Source organism: Alosa pseudoharengus, unplaced genomic scaffold (genome assembly GCF_046254945.1).
Source record: "Alosa pseudoharengus isolate Yale_2024_CS ecotype anadromous, Long Island Sound unplaced genomic scaffold, YU_APseudo_1.1 YU_APseudo_1.1_scf_19, whole genome shotgun sequence".
NCBI lineage: Eukaryota > Metazoa > Chordata > Actinopteri > Clupeiformes > Clupeidae > Alosa > Alosa pseudoharengus.
In genome coordinates, this window is record NW_027468657.1 from 29,073,617 (window position 1) to 29,090,725 (window position 17,109).

At 44.5% G+C, this 17,109-nt stretch overlaps 1 protein-coding gene across 1 annotated transcript; it reads left to right on the forward strand.

Annotated features, from left to right (window-relative positions):
• The first annotated feature begins 8,938 nt into the window (after positions 1–8,938).
• Positions 8,939–16,828, forward strand: xkrx (XK related X-linked). The gene is made up of 3 exons (XM_076292216.1): positions 8,939–10,059; positions 14,151–14,413; positions 14,865–16,828. Exons 1-3 carry the CDS (start codon positions 9,695–9,697, stop codon positions 15,788–15,790), a joined length of 1,554 nt encoding a protein of 517 aa, XP_076148331.1. The 5' UTR covers positions 8,939–9,694; the 3' UTR covers positions 15,791–16,828.
• The last annotated feature ends 281 nt before the right edge of the window (positions 16,829–17,109 follow it).

A 17,109-nucleotide genomic window follows, 5' to 3' on the forward strand; every position in this document is an offset into this window, starting at 1 on the left:
GTGGTTGTTTGTTTTCTCCACTGTAACATCTTGACCCTCCAGTAAAGAAAACTCCTCAGGCTCCAATTATGTCAGTAATCCCCTGGTCACCCCATATGGGAGGTGCCAGGCATGACATGTCAATCACAGCCTGTCAGCCAATCTGTGATCTGTCTATTTATACTGGCCAGTGCTCAGAGCACAGCATAGTGATTATTTGGGTGAGATGAGATCTATTTCCTGCCGCAGGTTAGCTGACCTGTGACATCGGGTGAGTCACCTGGGTTGAGAGGGCAGAGAGGTGTGGGCCTCTGGTCAGAAGATCTGATTGCGATGTGACGAAAAGCCAACACGACACATGTCAACACGACTCTGTAGTTGCTAGTCAGTGTTGCTGAGAAAGGCAAGAGATTACTCTGCAAGGGAACAGTGGGTTCCAACGATTGCTACACGCAATAACTATGTTCTTTATATGCTTCACACACACTCCAGACTGCATGCACTGGTGAATTGTAGATTCATTTTCAACCACATTTTGACATTTGTACATGACTTTTCAATATTTGTTTAAGGTCCAAAAGAAAACAAGCGGAATATGAATCATCTCCTGAATTATTTCATGAATGTATAAACTACAGTATATAGTAGAAGGGAGGTCACCCCAGTGCAAAATCAGTTGAATGTCAAATGATTCAGAATGGCATGACCTTTCAATATTTGTATTACGTTGACAAATAAAGATGCCTATTTCATCTTTTGAACAATCAAAAACCATTTAGAAAGACCATACCAAAAGCACAGGCCTGAAAGTAGTAAAAAACTAAATTCAACAACCTGTGACTACTGACACAAGTCAGAAAACCTGTGATCACTAATGCAAAATAGCATACCCTAATTGCACTAAAAAGAACTGTGGAACTTTCCCAGGTTTGGACTGATGGGCTGTTATTACATGTGTGCCTGCATTACTGCATTACATATGTGCCTATCTGCATGTTTTGGGTCAGTTGAGACTATGATGTGTTCTGTTCAGATGGGGGTCCAGCATGTTTGGCAGGAACCGGGCCTGGACAACCACAGTAATTGGTTCTGAGAGTTCTGAGTTCTGAGAGTGAAACGTGAATGTGGGAGGGTGGTGATATGGGGCTGCACGAGTGCAGAAGGTGTTGGGGAGAAGATATTTATTAGATAGATAGATAGATAGATAGATAGATAGATAGATAGATACTGAATGGCATTATTTGTTTTTATTTCACATAAGCAAAAAAGCAGAACCTAATTATGTATTCCCCCTTTTTTCTCAATACTGCCCCCAGGTGTCCACAACTAAAAACTGTTGAAAATATAACAAAATAATAAAGGTCTGCTATTAAATAAAGCAATTAACTAAACAAATAACTAGAAATTGTCATTCTTACTAATTTTAGCTATACAATTGTCGCTTTGAATGACTGTTTTTATCTTGGGTTAGATGTGCGAAAGGCGCCGTTGCTTACAAACAAAAAGGTCGATTGGATGGTCAAAATGTCCAGGATTTTTGTCAGCCACACCCATCTGCAAGAGCTTGTCTCCCAATCTGAGGGGCTGGATGGTGTTAAAAGCACTTGAGAAATCAAAGAACATGATTCTCACAGCACTTTTCCCCTTGTCCAGGTGGGAATGTGTCCTGTGTAGAAGATAAGTGATGGCATCGTCCACGCCCACTTTCTCCTGGTAAGCAAACTGTAACGGGTCTAGTGCATGGCGTACCTGGGGTCTGAGCATGCCTAAGACCAATTGCTCCATTGTCTTCATCACATGTGATGTAAGAGCGACAGGTCTGTAGTCATTAAGCTCACTAGGGTGTGGCTTCTTAGGGACAGGGGTGAGACATGATGTCTTCCACAGTGTTGGAACTTGTCCAAGGCGTAGCCTCAAATTGAAGATGTGCTTCAGTGGCTCCCCCAGTTCAGCAGCACAGGCCTTGAGTAGCCTTGGGCACAGTCTGTCAGGCCCAGCTGCTTTATTGCTGCACAATTTCTTAAGTTGGACTGTCACTTGATCTTTTGTAATGGTGAGGGGTGTAAGGGGAGGGGAGGGGGAGGGGTGCATCTGGGATCTGTGTGTCTGATGGCTGTTGACTGAGGTCGTTGTCACCTCATTGTTCGTGATCGCCATGTGGGGGAGGGGTGCAAAATCCAGTGATGGTGGGGGTACGATAGCCTGTGATGATGGAGATGAGTGTTGCGCTGGTATTGAGGGGGTGTGAAGGTGGGGGCTGGGGGATGGTGGACAGACCACCGCCATTGGAGCTGGAGCAGGGCAGTCAAACCTGTTGTAGAAGTGGTTCAAGTGGTTCGCCCTGTCCAGGTCCCCCTCCACAGAGCTGCTGTTCTTCTTCAGGCCAGTGATAACCTTCATGCAGTCCCATGTCTCCTTCAAGTTGTTTTCCTGCAGCTTCTGTTCCACCTTCTTTCTGTAATCCTCCTTAGCTTCCTTCAGCTTGAATTTGAATTCCCCTTGCACGCGCCTCAGCTCTGCCATGTCCCCCTCTCTGAACGCCATCTTTTTCCTGTTAAGAAGGGTCTTGACATTGCTGGTTATCCAAGGCTTGTTGTTGGGAAAGCAGCGTACAGTTCTGGTGGGAACAACAATGTCCATGCAGAAGTTCAGGGAGTCAGTTGTGCACTGTGTGACCTCCTCCAAGTCCTCTCCATTCTGTAACACACTCCAGTCAGTATTATAGGCAGCATGAATACCTGTGGATATATCAAAATCCTGGAAGAGAATATATCTCGCAATTACTCCAGCATGATGGTCAGCCAAAGCATACTGTGAAAATCAATCGAGTTTCTGAAGAAGAAAAATGTGAAAACTATAACCTGGCCAAGTATGTTGCCTGATTTGAATCCAGTTGAACACATTTGGGCTTTAAAGGGAAGGGTAGAGAAACACAAAGCCTCCAGACAAACAGCCAGGGGCAGAGAAACATACTGAGTAGGACTCTTGTCATAATAATATAGGTAGACAAAGGAAGTATTGAATAAATAATATGTTCATCTCAGTAATGAAAGGCGTGCTGACTGGGTTATGTATAGTTATATAGTTATAGTTATGATAGCCTCTGTACTTGAAGGAGAACACGAGAATTAAAACATTTCTATCCTAAATGGCTCTCTGGACCTCTTCCATTGGATGGATTCAGAATGTGTACAGGATTAACTAATTTATTTTACAATTTTGGAACCATTCACATTTAAGTGATATTGCACAGGGATGTACCCACTTTAGTACACTGCAAACTGCATTGTGTTTTAATGAAATAATGCTGTAATGACTAGTTCCAAGATCCCTAATGTTATTATAGGCTATTCACATAAAACCAATTGTAATGGCACAAATTGTGACAATGTATGCTGCTGTATCCTGTGCTTGCCACTAGAGGGCTGTAAATCCTGCCTTCTTGTGAGGTCTGTGAGATTTTTATTTAAAATGATAGACAGTGGATGTGTCATGAGTTTTCAAGCAAATGACCGAATTGGCATTTGCGGGAACTGGCTTCCTGCCCAATGGGTCCTTAGGCTGTAAACAGAAAGTAGCCCCTGTCTAAATGTTTACAGCAACAACATACCCGGAAACAGGCCCTCTGCCGCCTCCATATCAAATCATATTAATGTGGTTCTAGTGCCTGTGACTACTCTGCAGGGTGTGATGTCAGCCAATGACCCCCAAGAGTCTATTCCTTTCTTCCTTTCTTTGTCACTGCCTTTTTCATCTCTCTGGTTTCATCCCCTTAAGTCATTAGATCCAATCAGAGAGTTCTCTCATCTGATTGGATCTAATCCACCACCATCTCCTTGGTCTTTGAAGTGTTAAGTTGAAGATGATTGAGTTTGCACCATTGCACAAAGTCCTCCACCAGGCTCCTGTACTCCTCCTCCTGCCCGTTCCTGATACACCCCACAATTGCAGTATCATCAGAAAACTTCTGAATGTGGCATGACTCGGTGTTGTAGCAGAAGTCAGATGTGTACAGGGTGAACAGGACTGGAGAGAGCACAGTTCCCTGTGATCGCCATGTGGGGGAGGGGTGCAAAATCCAGTGATGGTGGGGGTATGATAGCCTGTGATGATGGAGGTGAGTATTGCGCTGGTATTGAGGGGGTGTGAGGGTGGGGGCTGGAGGATGGTGGACAGACCACCGCCATTGGAGCTGGAGCAGGGCAGTCAAACCTGTTGTAGAAGTGGTTCAACTGGTTCGCCCTGTCCAGGTCCCCCTCCACAGAGCTGCTGTTCTTCTTCAGGCCAGTGATAACCTTCATGCAGTCCCATGTCTCCTTCAAGTTGTTTTCCTGCAGCTTCTGTTCCACCTTCTTTCTGTAATCCTCCTTAGCTTCCTTCAGCTTGAATTTGAATTCCCCTTGCACGCGCCTCAGCTCTGCCATGTCCCCCTCTCTGAACTCCATCTTTTTCCTGTTGAGAAGAGTCTTGACATTGCTGGTTATCCAAGGCTTGTTGTTGGGAAAGCAGCGTACAGTTCTGGTGGGAACAACAATGTCCATGCAGAAGTTCAGGTAGTCAGTTGTGCACTGTGTGACCTCCTCCAAGTCCTCTCCATTCTGTAACACACTCCAGTCAGTATTATAGGCAGCATGAATACCTGTGGATATATCAAAATCCTGGAAGAGAATATATCTCCCAATTATTCCAGCATGATGGTCAGCCAAAGCATACTGTGAAAATCAATCGAGTTTCTGAAGAAGAAAAATGTGAAAACTATAACCTGGCCAAGTATGTTGCCTGATTTGAATCCAGTTGAACACATTTGGGCTTTAAAGGGAAGGGTAGAGAAACACAAAGCCTCCAGACAAACAGCCAGGGGCAGAGAAAACATACTGAGTAGGACTCTTGTCATAATAATATAGGTAGACAAAGGAAGTATTGAATAAATAATATGTTCATCTCAGTAATGAAAGGCGTGCTGACTGGGTTATGTATAGTTATATAGTTATAGTTATGATAGCCTCTGTACTTGAAGGAGAACACGAGAATTTAAAAATTTCTATCCTAAATGGCTCTCTGGACCTCTTCCATTGGATGGATTCAGAATGTGTACAGGATTAACTAATTTATTTTACAATTTTGGAACCAATTCACATTTAAGTGATATTGCACAGGGATGTACCCACTTTAGTACACTGCAAACTGCATTGTGTTTTAATGAAATAATGCTGTAATGACTAGTTCCAAGATTCCTAATGTTATTATAGGCTATTCGCATAAAACCAATTGTAATGGCACAAATTGTGACAATGTATGCTGCTGTATCCTGTGCTTGCCACTAGAGGGCTGTAAATCCTGCCTTCTTGTGAGGTCTGTGAGATTTTTATTTAAAATGATAGACAGTGGATGTGTCATGAGTTTTCAAGCAAATGACCGAATTGGCATTTGCGGGAACTGGCTTCCTGCCCAATGGGTCCTTAGGCTGTAAACAGAAAGTAGCCCCTGTCTAAATGTTTACAGCAACAACATACCCGGAAACAGGCCCTCTGCCGCCTCCATATCAAATCATATTAATGTGGTTCTAGTGCCTGTGACTACTCTGCAGGGTGTGATGTCAGCAAATGACCCCCAAGAGTCTATTCCTTTCTTCCTTTCTTTGTCACTGCCTTTTTCATCTCTCTGGTTTCATCCCCTTAAGTCATTAGATCCAATCAGAGAGTTCTCTCATCTGAGTCGATCGTCCAGTTGGACTGGACACCACACACATAGCGGGCTAGAGAGGGATCAGTAATTGGACACTCACACTTCACTACACTACTACATTACACTATACACACACAAACACACATATGCCTATCTGCTGTTGCATTTTCACTTGCACTGATATTTTTCCTGGAATAGAGATATTAATATAAGCCTATTATACAACATTTGACTGTCTTAGTGTACCGGTATTTTGTGTTCTCAAATTTCTTCTTCACATTCTGCGCTAAATAAGTAATATGCACCTTTCAAACAAATCACCACATATACTTCTGTTCACAGCGAATATTGTTCTTTGCGCCCACTTGGCGGGTGTTTTCCTCCAGCGGGTCCTGTTACAGCATACTTTAACCAGATTATGTCTCAGCCTGCGGTCTGAGCCTATGCCCCCAGGTGGACTGAAGAGCCATCAGTCACACAGGCTGGCTACACCCACTCGACTGCGAGAGAGGTGGAGCTGTTAAGACTGACAGGCGGTTTCAGTATGAGTGCATCGGTCTTGATCTCGGTTGGCTTCCTTGAGAGGGAAGTACCGGGCCTCCCAGGTGTCAAGCTGGCAAACCAGCCTACATGGCAACATTCTATAGACATAACGCAAACAAGAGCCACTTGCCTTGGCCCACCTGAGCTGACAACTCTGAAACCATTCATAAGAAACTACACTCACTCACTCTGAACTGAGGTGACAGTGAGGGGACAAAAGGGGAAACACCAGCCGAAAAAGGGGAAACGGGCAGCCGTGGCCTACTGGTTAGCACTCTGGACTTGTAACCGGAGGGTTGCCGGTTTGAGCCCCGACCAGTGGGCCGCGGCTGAAGTGTGTGCTTCACCTCACTGTGTGATCACTGTGTGCTGTTTGTGTTTCACTAATTCACCGATTGGGTTAAATGCAGAGACCAAATTTCCCTCACGGGATCAAAAAAGTATATATACTTATACAGAGTGACCACAGTGATTTGCGGTCATTTCTTGCTGATCATGTGTATTTGACCTTCTCTATTCTATTTTTCAGTGAGCATAAGAAAACATGAGGTGAACAGAAGTACATGTGGATCATAATAAAAAATATCTCTGTGATTATGGACATGAAGTTAATTTGATTTGTTTTGGATAAATAAATATAGACTTATAATGACTGAGATTCACTGCCTTCCTCCTCTAACAAACGCCCACTTTAGCAGTGTAACAATACTAGTCCTGAGCAGGTCATGCAAAACACTGGGGGGAATGAAAGCTCCTATTTGATTTGGATTAGAATAACAACCACATTCAAACAGAACTAACACTGAACTGAACAGGTGGTGGCCCTAATCTTCTTCCCCATACAGATTCCTACTTTACCAGCTCATGTTTGCTTTTTCACAATTGCGCAAACACACAAAACTCGATAGCTTAAATCAATATAAAAAAAAAGTCGTTTTACATTCTTCCTGGAGAATTTACAGCTCTTACACGCCCAAGTCTCCTTACTTCATGAAAGGTAAACAGAGAGTGCTGAGCTAGGGGTGATCAAAATACTAAGTGCTGCTTCCAGTGCAATACAAAGGGTTTGGTGGAAGTCAACAGAGAAGCCCTAGAACTGTCTGGCTGACTCACAGTGCAGCCTGACATTGAACCTGAGCCAAACGCTGCAGACGACCTAAAAGGAATCTGAGGAAGGCAGACCCCTCTTTGTGTACAGAGCCAACATCCTGGCTAAAACATGGGCCGATAGAAAATATGTGCTTGAACAATACTTCAGCTTTCAGAAACTGCAGAAAGTAGCATTTAGTCAGTGATCCCACTGCAATGTTTCCTGTAAAAACAAATGGGGAAGCAAGCTGTCCCTAAATACCAGAAACTGGTCATCTCCATAGTGTGGTGTAATCAGGGGTGTAGCACAAGATCCTGGGCCCTATGCATAGGCAGTCCTGATGGCCCCCCATATGTATATATTCCAGACTTTTCAAGGGCCCTCCATCCCCTTGGGGCCCTAGTAATCAGTACTGGTTTTACCCCCAGTACGGCGCCCCTGGTGTAATAATCGAATAATCATTTGTAAAAAGATTTGGGAGAGAACGGTGGACTACCCCTATGCCTTTATGTTCCAGTGTCCCTGCCCTGTGTATTACTTGTGTGTATCCCTTAGGACTTAGGCTAGTATTTTGAGAAGTGTTCAACTGGGGTTCAACTTCATGGAAACATCATGGAATTTGTTAGAGGCTCAGCCAAAGTAAATTGAGCCATAATAGGTTAGATAAATGTGCCTCTTTGCTGCTCTTATTTCTTCATTGTATGTGCCTTCTTTTTTACTCATTTATTGTTTACTTGAATGTTATGTTTGTCTGTGGACTTAATTGGTAAAATATGTCTGGTCTTCACCGTGGGATAGTGAGAAACGTAATTTCGATCTCTTTGTATGTCTGGGCATGTGAAGAAATTGACAACAAAGCAGACTTTGACTTTGACTCTTTGAACAGTTTCCAAAATTATATTTATCCATTGAGTGTTTCAAATCATGCCTAAATATGGGAATGCAATTTCCTTTCTAAGACCCTAATAGTTCTTGATTAAATAAAATAAAATAAAATGGCCCCAGCTGTGGCGCAACTGGCTGGGGCACCTGCACCGTACGCCGGCAACCCGGGTTCGATTCCCGCCCCGTGGTCCTTTCCGGATCCCACCCCTGCTCTCTCTCCCATTCATTTCCTGTCACTCTCCACTGTCCTATAATTAAAGGCATAAAAAGCCCAAAATATATACTTAAAATAAAATAAAATATCTCAGTAAAACAAGACTGGTTTCTATGGAGCCCCTAAGGGGACATGAGCAAAAAAAATCTAAAGTTTAGTTTCATGTGCTCACGTGAAACTTTCATGTGCTCACCTGAAACTTTCATGTGCGCACATGAAAGTTTCATGTGAAAAGGTTTTGCGTGCGCACACGAAACTTTCACATGCGCACATGAAAGTTTCAGGTGAGCACATGAAAGTTTGACATGAGCACATGAAACTAAACTTTAGATTTCGTTTTGCTCATGTCCCCTTAGGGGCTCCGTAGGTTTCACTTTTTAACACCAAACAGTTTTTTTAAATTAGGAAGGGGAATTGAAACAGCTTTCGCGTTTATACTTATTTCCCCGCCATAGGCCGCTTCAAACAGAGTTTTTATTAAAAACCCCTACCCTAAATAGCATGGCATAAAAATAGACGCATAGTGTCTTCTCGGGCACAGCTGTGCGGTAGCCTGTTTGAATTCACAGGACTCTAGGACCCGGCGGATACAGGACAGGCGATCGGGTTGACTTGTCAGTGCATGCATGCAGTGTGTGGAATCGTGGACACACCTGGCTTTAAAGTTTGACTTTGATTCCAATTTGGACCCACAGATGAACTTCGTGGAAATGAGTCTTAAAGGCTTACATGGTTTCGTTTTGTGGTCATGACGGACACGGTAGCGGCTGGCAACACGCGATATTTCACCGCTGCCTGCTTGTGCGGGTGCGAACAATTGAACGCTGCAACTTTTCTGTAATTTTGAAAAGGACGGACGGTGCTTCTGTAGGCTCGGAGGCAACTTCGTGTTTGTGTTTACATGCACTATTCATCAAAATTGACCTGATGGGAAGTGGTTTCATATGATAATGTAGGTGACGTCATCTTAAAATAAGCGAATGAACAATAGGGCCTACGGTCTTCTCTTTTGACGCCCCAGCAAGGAACCCACAATGAGATACTATGTATCAAGCAAACAGTTTCGCCAAGGGATCAACCTGTATTTCTAATGTTTCTAATGGACTTTTTGCATCAAAGTTTCTAGGGATAGAACGTACACGCGTTTCCTTCTTCAGTTCTTCAATCCTCTCGTGTTTTAACATGCTTGTAGAAACAATGTCTGGGACTGTTTGAAACAGTGAAAACTTTTGAATGACTTCGTCGGGTTTTCAGTCATCCAGCCTCATATTTGGAGCTCCGTAGGCTACTGTAGGCTAATGGAGAGGAAAGACACAGCGGCGGAAAATGAAATCGTGGAGGTCCAGCCGCAGCAGCACCCCCAGCCGGCATCCAAGCCCGAAAACGGAGACGTCGTCTTGGTCATCAACCACAGCCAAGTCCATCTACCCCTCAGCGTGATACTTGCCACAGTGCTTTGGTGTGCTGAGGTAGTTTGCGCGTCTATACTCAGCAAACTGTACCATGACAGCGAAGACGATACTTGGATGGGCTTGACCATCGCCTTCATGCTTATACCGGCGGTGCTGATTCAGCTGACGCTGACCTTCATTCACAGGGATTTGGGCATGGACAGGCCCCTGGTCCTGTTCATGCACATGCTGATGTTGGGGCCATTGATAAGGTAATCCGGGCATCATGGCACAGGTTTTGAATGTGGTCTGTCTCATACTAAACTATTCTTAAACCACCAGCGAGCTTTATGAGTATGAGGCTGCATGGTTCACATGCATGGAACCTTGCTAACCACTAAAGGTGGAGACCGTTGTCCCAGCCCAGGTCCAACAAGCACATTGCAGATAGCATATCTTTGAAGTCGTGTATATTTTTGGGAACTTCAGCATACTTAACCTTATTTTAATATTCATTCATTTTGTTTGACATTTTTCATTGCAGTCCTTACTTGTTTTTGTTCCACAACTCTACTCTGGTTTGCAGACTTTTGAATAGGCCTTTATGGTATGTGGACTATGGTGCTTGTAAAATGTGCTCAGGCCTGTCCAATATACATAGTGACTCACTTTTCAGGTGCCACTTTCAGGGTGGAGTCAAAAGTTGTTTAGACCAGTGCTTAGCCTACAAGGAGGGGGTTGGCTTAGCAAGAAGTTGTTATTCAGTGTATGTAACCAAACCGTTCCAGGTGCACTGGAACCACTGTCCTCTTTTGAACTGCTGACACTCAAATATACATTTACATCAGCGATGAAGTGTTTCCATTTCCTGTAAACCAAAACTCTTCAGAATTACAAGTCAAGTCACTCAGGAGAAATGCCTCAAGAATGTGCATCGGCCCTTTGGGTGTAACATGTTAGCTATGCCCTATAAATGCTGTGAAGCCTGTGTGTAGCTCCCAGCCCCTCCCACAGTGTGTAGTTTCCAGTAGAGATTTGAATACTTTCTGTGAACCCAGCTCTCGTTGCACGCTGGCATTTTTTCCCATTTAAGGGACAGCTGGTTCTGACTTGCACTCACCCCCTCAGTAGGATTCCTCATGGCCAGTGTACAGTGCATACAGATGTGATCACAGCAGTAGACCTACAACCAATAGGAGGTACCAGAGGTACCAAATAGACCAAATCAAATTACTTTTTTATGAATGAATGCTAGTGTAAAGTGGAATATATAGACATTAATGTATATCATAGATCCATTAGCCTCTGTGTATGTCTATCACTGTGTCTTACAAAGAGTTTCCATGTACGTGGAACTACTCATAATGATTTTTCCACTTTTTCCCCACCAGACCACTTAGGTAGGCAGAATGTTGCCTTTTGCAGTTCATAATTCATTTGTGTAACGATGGTGGAAATGATTAGTGGATCCATTACTCTAAGAGGTCCACTGAAGCCCAGCGTTCAGGCAGTCTACTGTTTGATTAAATCTGCTGAGTAGTCGGAGACTGCCATTAGAGGGCAGGTTTTAAGAGCATCCAGCGCATTTTGCTTGCACAGAGAAAATGCACTTCTGGCCCGTTACACCCTTCCTTTCCCGGTTTACGGAGCTGTCAAACGTCGGGGTGAGCAGGGAGTCACTGTGAGCTGGAGCTAAACAGATGGCTCTGTAATTATGTCCACCCACCAGTCAGGAGGCCAAGAGGGACGCCATTCTCTGTACTCCTCCAAGGAAGCTGCATATCATAACCCAGGCAGAGCTTCCTGTCTCAACCCTGCTGTCAATCTAGGCCTGTAGAGTTGTGGTGTCGCCTGGTGAGAAAATATTAGCTATAACATGCAGTGTGTTTTTGCCTCCTCATATCAGACAGAAGTGGTTAGTGCTTAGAACTTTCTCATGAAAAAAAGCAACTACAGAATGCTCTCTGACTCTCCAGTTGGCTACATGTTAGTTTTGGAAAGACAATGACAGTGTTGTCTCTGTGTATTGTCTTTGTCTGCTATGACTTTGTAACGCCAGTTCAATCCAGTTTGTGTGTCCACAAATGCCAGTCCAATCCAGTGTCTGTTGAGTTTTCATAGCATAAGAGAGAGCCAGGCCTGGGGATGCTCGCGGAGGCCTAACACAGCTGTCCGAGATGCTGAGCGGAGGGACCTCCGTAGCCATTATCCTGCCCTCCGCAAACAAAGCATCAGCTCAGAGACGTGCGGCCATCTCCACGATAACAGCTCCTCGGTGCCACAGAGCTGCCTCTGTTGTTGCCACTTCCCACCCGTTACCCGGGTAACGCCAAGGCCCAAGGTTTCGCAAGTGACCATGTATGCTTGTTCAGCTGCTCATGTTATTTAATTGGCGAAAGGGTTGAGTATTTTGTTTTTAGTCTTCAGTTCGAGTGTTCGTCTGAGGTGAATCTTGACACAAGCACTGTCAAGCATAGCAGCATGTCAGATTGAAACACTATTATAGTCCTTATCTCATGTGCCTTGTTGTGGAATTTGCATGTTTTGTATTTCAACATGAGGCACAGTGTATTGAAATGGTCAGTTAAAAACAATCTGTACGCTGCTGTTGGAGTTAATATTATAAGTTAGAGACTTGTGAACTGGATATAGTTTTAACTTTTCTGTGTATAACTTACCCGTTATATGGCTAATGTAGATATGATTCATTACACGTTATGTGTCATTATGAGATTATTAGATATCTCTTACTTCATGTTTAGGGTGAAAGTCGCTTTGACTTGCCTTGCTTACCTTCCAGTGTGATTTGGATTTGATGTTAAAGTGTTTAAGTTAAAAAAGAGGTGTTGTAAAAGATTGGTCCCAGTTGTGAACACCAGAATCAGAAATCTGGGTCAAATCCAGACTAATTTTGGTAAATATCTTCAAAAGTAAAGAATGCTGGAAAATGTTGCATACCATACTTTCCAATTTTGTATTGGAGATATGTCATTGACTCATAGTTGATCATCTGATATGTACAGAGCTGAGTGGTGTTATTGTTTGTTGCAATATCAGCATTGCAGAAGGCTCTTGCACAGCAGTTGTAGTCACCAGGAACTTCAGGGTTGTGGTAACAGTTGCACATATGGGATGACTTATTTTGTTTTTTGTTTTGTTTTGGCTTCTCCTTTTGACTGAACGCATCCCACATACTGTACCCTTCTTTTACACCTCTGAAGAACCATTGTTGAATATAAATGTCTCACAATGTCTGTGTTGTGTTTAGTGTGTTGTATTGTATTGTAAAAGCAGAGCTGTAAAATCTGGCTGTCACTGCACTTGTGACCAGCCTCTAACATCTGTATCAGCCAGACTCATAGCCATAAACCTCAATATCTCCACAATCTGGTCTCACCAAGTGATAAGGAACTTCTGAAGAAGGAACCAAGTTTTGTGTCATCTGTGTACCAGCACAAATAGACACACACACACACACACACACACACACACACCCTTTGAAACACTCTTCCATGAGGTTTTCTGCTGACTTCAGAGACAGTGTTCTTTCTCCATGGCTATGTGGTGAGGCAGTAGCAGTTACTCACGAACACAGCAGGGATTCTGTTGGGCTTGCTTTGGCAGCATATCTAAGCTCTATCCTTTTCTTGTTTTGGTTGCATTATACAGCCTGGAGCCATTCATGCTGACAGTGGCTCAATATACCAGTTTTTAATCATTGTCTATTTGCTATAGTTGGCTGTAGTCATTGTGTAAGGTTCTTCCCTCTGGAAGAACAGGAAGCGTGACTGGCAGAGAAGGCTTGATTGCTTCTTTCAGTACATCAAATTAGTCTGCTTGGAAAAGACAGTGGGAGATACAGTATCTTTGGAGCAGAGCAAACGACATTCTACAGTATAACGCTAATGTATTTCAGTCACAGTAATGCTGTTATCAGTGGTTGTGTGGATGAGCTCATAACAAAACTAGCATATGCTGTCAGCTCATGCCACTGCGGAAAGAAGCCGTGCTTGAGAGAGAGGGAGGGAGGGTGAGGTTGTTGAACACACCCCTGTCTAGTGTTACAGTGTGAGTAAGAAGAGAGGCCTGAGAAATGCTGCTATTCGTTGCATGCAGGTGCCCTCTTGTGGATTAAAATGACACCACGTGTACTTGGGGACTGACACTGTGCAACAGGTTATTTGTTTTGATTGTCACTTTGAAATCCCAATTAAAGATGGAAGCCTCTCTAGCACTGACCTAGTAGAATCAAAGTCTAAATCAAACAGTTGAACTGACAGAGCTTCTATTGAACAGTGCAAGTAAGAGATCCTCACCACAACCATGTACTGACCTCCTTCCCTTTGTCCCTGGTGTCCGGCAGGTGCATCGAGGCGCTGGTGACGTACGGCCGGGCGGGGAGGCAGGAGGAGCCGTACGTGACCATCAGCCGCAAGAAGAAGCTGAAGAAAGGCAAGGGGCTGCCCATGGAGTGGGAGATCGGCCACTCGGAGCGCCGGCTGGCCGTCCACCGCAACGCCTTCAAGCGCACGGCCATCATCCAGGCCTTCCTGGGCTCCACGCCACAGCTCACCCTGCAGCTCTACGTCACCATCCAGGAGAAATACGTCTTCTTCCATGCCAGGTGTATGTATTTATATAGGGCAGGAGATGTTGGGATCAGCCCAGCAGGGGGAATTAGGAGGGGACTTCTACTGAAGCGGTGTTCACATAGCTGGGTTTCTTGGTCTACACCAAAATAGGAAAAGTATGCATTGTTGCATTTAAGCTTAGGTGCAGTTGGGTTTAGGCATATTGGTATATTACTAATAGATGTCAGTTACTGTAGTAGTTATTTTGGAGCTCTGTCTTTTCTCTCTTGAGTCTCTGTTGAGTTATCAAGATGTTTTACTTTACATTTAGCCTTTTCTTCTTTAATTTTGTCTATGTATTGTACCTTCAGAACCATACAATTATTGACTGTATTGTAACCTCAGTTCAGACAAGAAAGGTAGACTTGGTCCACTGCACTAGGTGGTGGTGGTGATTCCCCTGGCCATCTAACCCACTCTCTTCTCTCCCCTCCTCTAATCCCCAGTCATTCTGATGATCATCACACTCGTCTCCATCACCTACGGTGCCCTGGTGTGCAGTGTGCTGGCCATCAACATCAAGTACGACGAGTACAAGGTGCGCGTGCGTTCCCACGCCTACCTGTGCATGGTGCTGTGGCGCGGGCTGGAGATCGCCACGCGCGTGGTCTCCCTGGTGCTCTTCTGCACGGCTCTCAACCTCTGGATCATCCCCGTGGGCCTGGCCAACCTGCTCTTCTTCTTCTTCCTGCCGTGGGTGGAGTTCTGGGTGCGGCGGGGCTCGCTGCCCGAGAACGTGGAGAAGGACCTGAGCAAGGTGGGCACGGTGGTGGTGCTGAGCATGGTGACGCTGCTGTACGCCTGCATCAACGTCTTCTGCTGGTCGGCGGTGCAGCTCAACCTGGCCGACCACGACCTGATCGAGAAGAAGCCGCGCTGGAACCGCGTGGCGCTCTACTACTCGGCGCGCTTCGCCGAGAACGTGCTGCTGACCGTGCTCTGGTACCTGTACAAGTCGGACTTCTACGAGTACGTGTGCGCGCCGCTGCTGGTGGTGCAGCTGGTGGTGTGCTACGGCCTGGCCGTCTTCTTCATGCTCCTCTTCTACCAGTTCTGCCACCCGTGCCGAAACCTCTTCCACCACAACGTGGAGGACTTCCTGAGCTGCTTCTGCTGCCGACGCAGCAAGCCCAAGGAGAAGGACGTGGAGGAGCAGCGGGAACCCTCTTTAACAGAGGACAAGGAGGAGGCCTCTCCAGAACCTTTACTAGAACCTGCTAAGGAACATCCACCAGAATCGGTGGTACAGTTGCCGCCGGATGACGAACCTCCACCTAATGCTCACGTTGATCAGATTGGAGATCGGGAAACAGACAGAGTCGAAGACCTTGTTGACACAGTTGATCATAACTCGGTGAAGGTTGAGGCTTGACTGGGGCCATACACTGTGTAAGCACACAACACTGAATCTGAGTTACAGTACATGGTACTTGTGTTGAGGACAATCACCACTGACTGAGAGTTGAGGTTGGTGGAGATGGTGCAATACTGCCCCCTGCTGGAGTCTTAGAAAGATAGCAATTTGACCTCAGGGAAGTGAGGGGGAGGAAGCCAGACTGGTATGGAATTATCTTTCTGTTGGTTGATGTTATGTAAATACACGTTTAATGAGCTGATCTCTTTTGTCTAAATGTCTAACATGGCTTCACAGACAGTTTGTATTATTGAGCTGAGCCTGAGTTTGTTTTTCGCATTGTTCACATCTGGACAGTGTGTAGGGAGTTCAGATGATTGATCCTTATAGCCCAGTGACGGTGGACCACAGGAAATGCAGGAATGTTCCAGAGCTGGAGATGCACAAAGGCTCCCTTCACGAAGGCTGCATGGTGTCGAACACGTCAGTCCAGGTGTGTGGGACAGGAGCCAAAAGTGGCCTTTTCTGGTGGGAATAACCTAGTAACCTGGGGCATCCCCCTCGAGACTACTCCCCTCTCACACCAACACCAGTGGACATGCTCCAGTCTCTGAAGCAGGCATTAGCACTCTGTGTCTGAGTGCACTTTTAAGTTCAAATTAACACTGCCAATGGAGAGGTGGTAGAAAACGACTGTTTCCTTACAGTTCAACACTGAAATTTGTTGTGTTCTTGAGACAGAGTATGAGAGGGAAAAATGTATGTTGAAAATGCATGGGACCTACAAGTTTACGTTTGGTAACAATTGCCATATTTAATTTAATTTTGATGTGTTATCAGTGGCTTGAAACTGTATAAATATGCAACAGTAGTTTTTTTATTTGTGTATAGGCTATATGTGTGACAATTGCTGTTGATCCAAGTTATTGGTGTTGTATGTATATACTTGTAATGATTCACACTGAGTTGATTTTTCTTTTGAAGTGCCTTGAAACTACTTCATGATGTCCTTATGAATGAATAATTAAATACATAAATAAACAAATGGTTGTTTAACATTGTGTGTTATTTATTTTAACAAAGTAATCCAATACAATACACATTTCAATTAAATGTTTTCTAATGTGTATGATGGGATGATGAGACCCAAATCTTGATGGAATGCAAGGGAAATAGAGATGGAATTATTGTAAAACTTTCATCATTTTAGCTACGTGGGGATGATCAGGGGAAGCAGTTTTTTTAAATGTCACTAAAAATGACTTCTATTGTCTATTGTCTATTGTGCTAAGGTATGATAATTGCACGTTTGCACTTAAAAGAACATTCCTGCATTT

Coding starts and splice junctions, on each gene's coding strand:
- xkrx (XM_076292216.1), top strand. CDS start 9,695: ATGGAGAGGAAAGACACAGCGGCGGAAAATGAAATCGTGGAGGTCCAG. Junction 10,060..14,150: donor ATGTTGGGGCCATTGATAAG/GTAATCCGGGCA, acceptor GGTGTCCGGCAG/GTGCATCGAGGCGCTGGTGA. Junction 14,414..14,864: donor CGTCTTCTTCCATGCCAGGT/GTATGTATTTAT, acceptor TCTAATCCCCAG/TCATTCTGATGATCATCACA.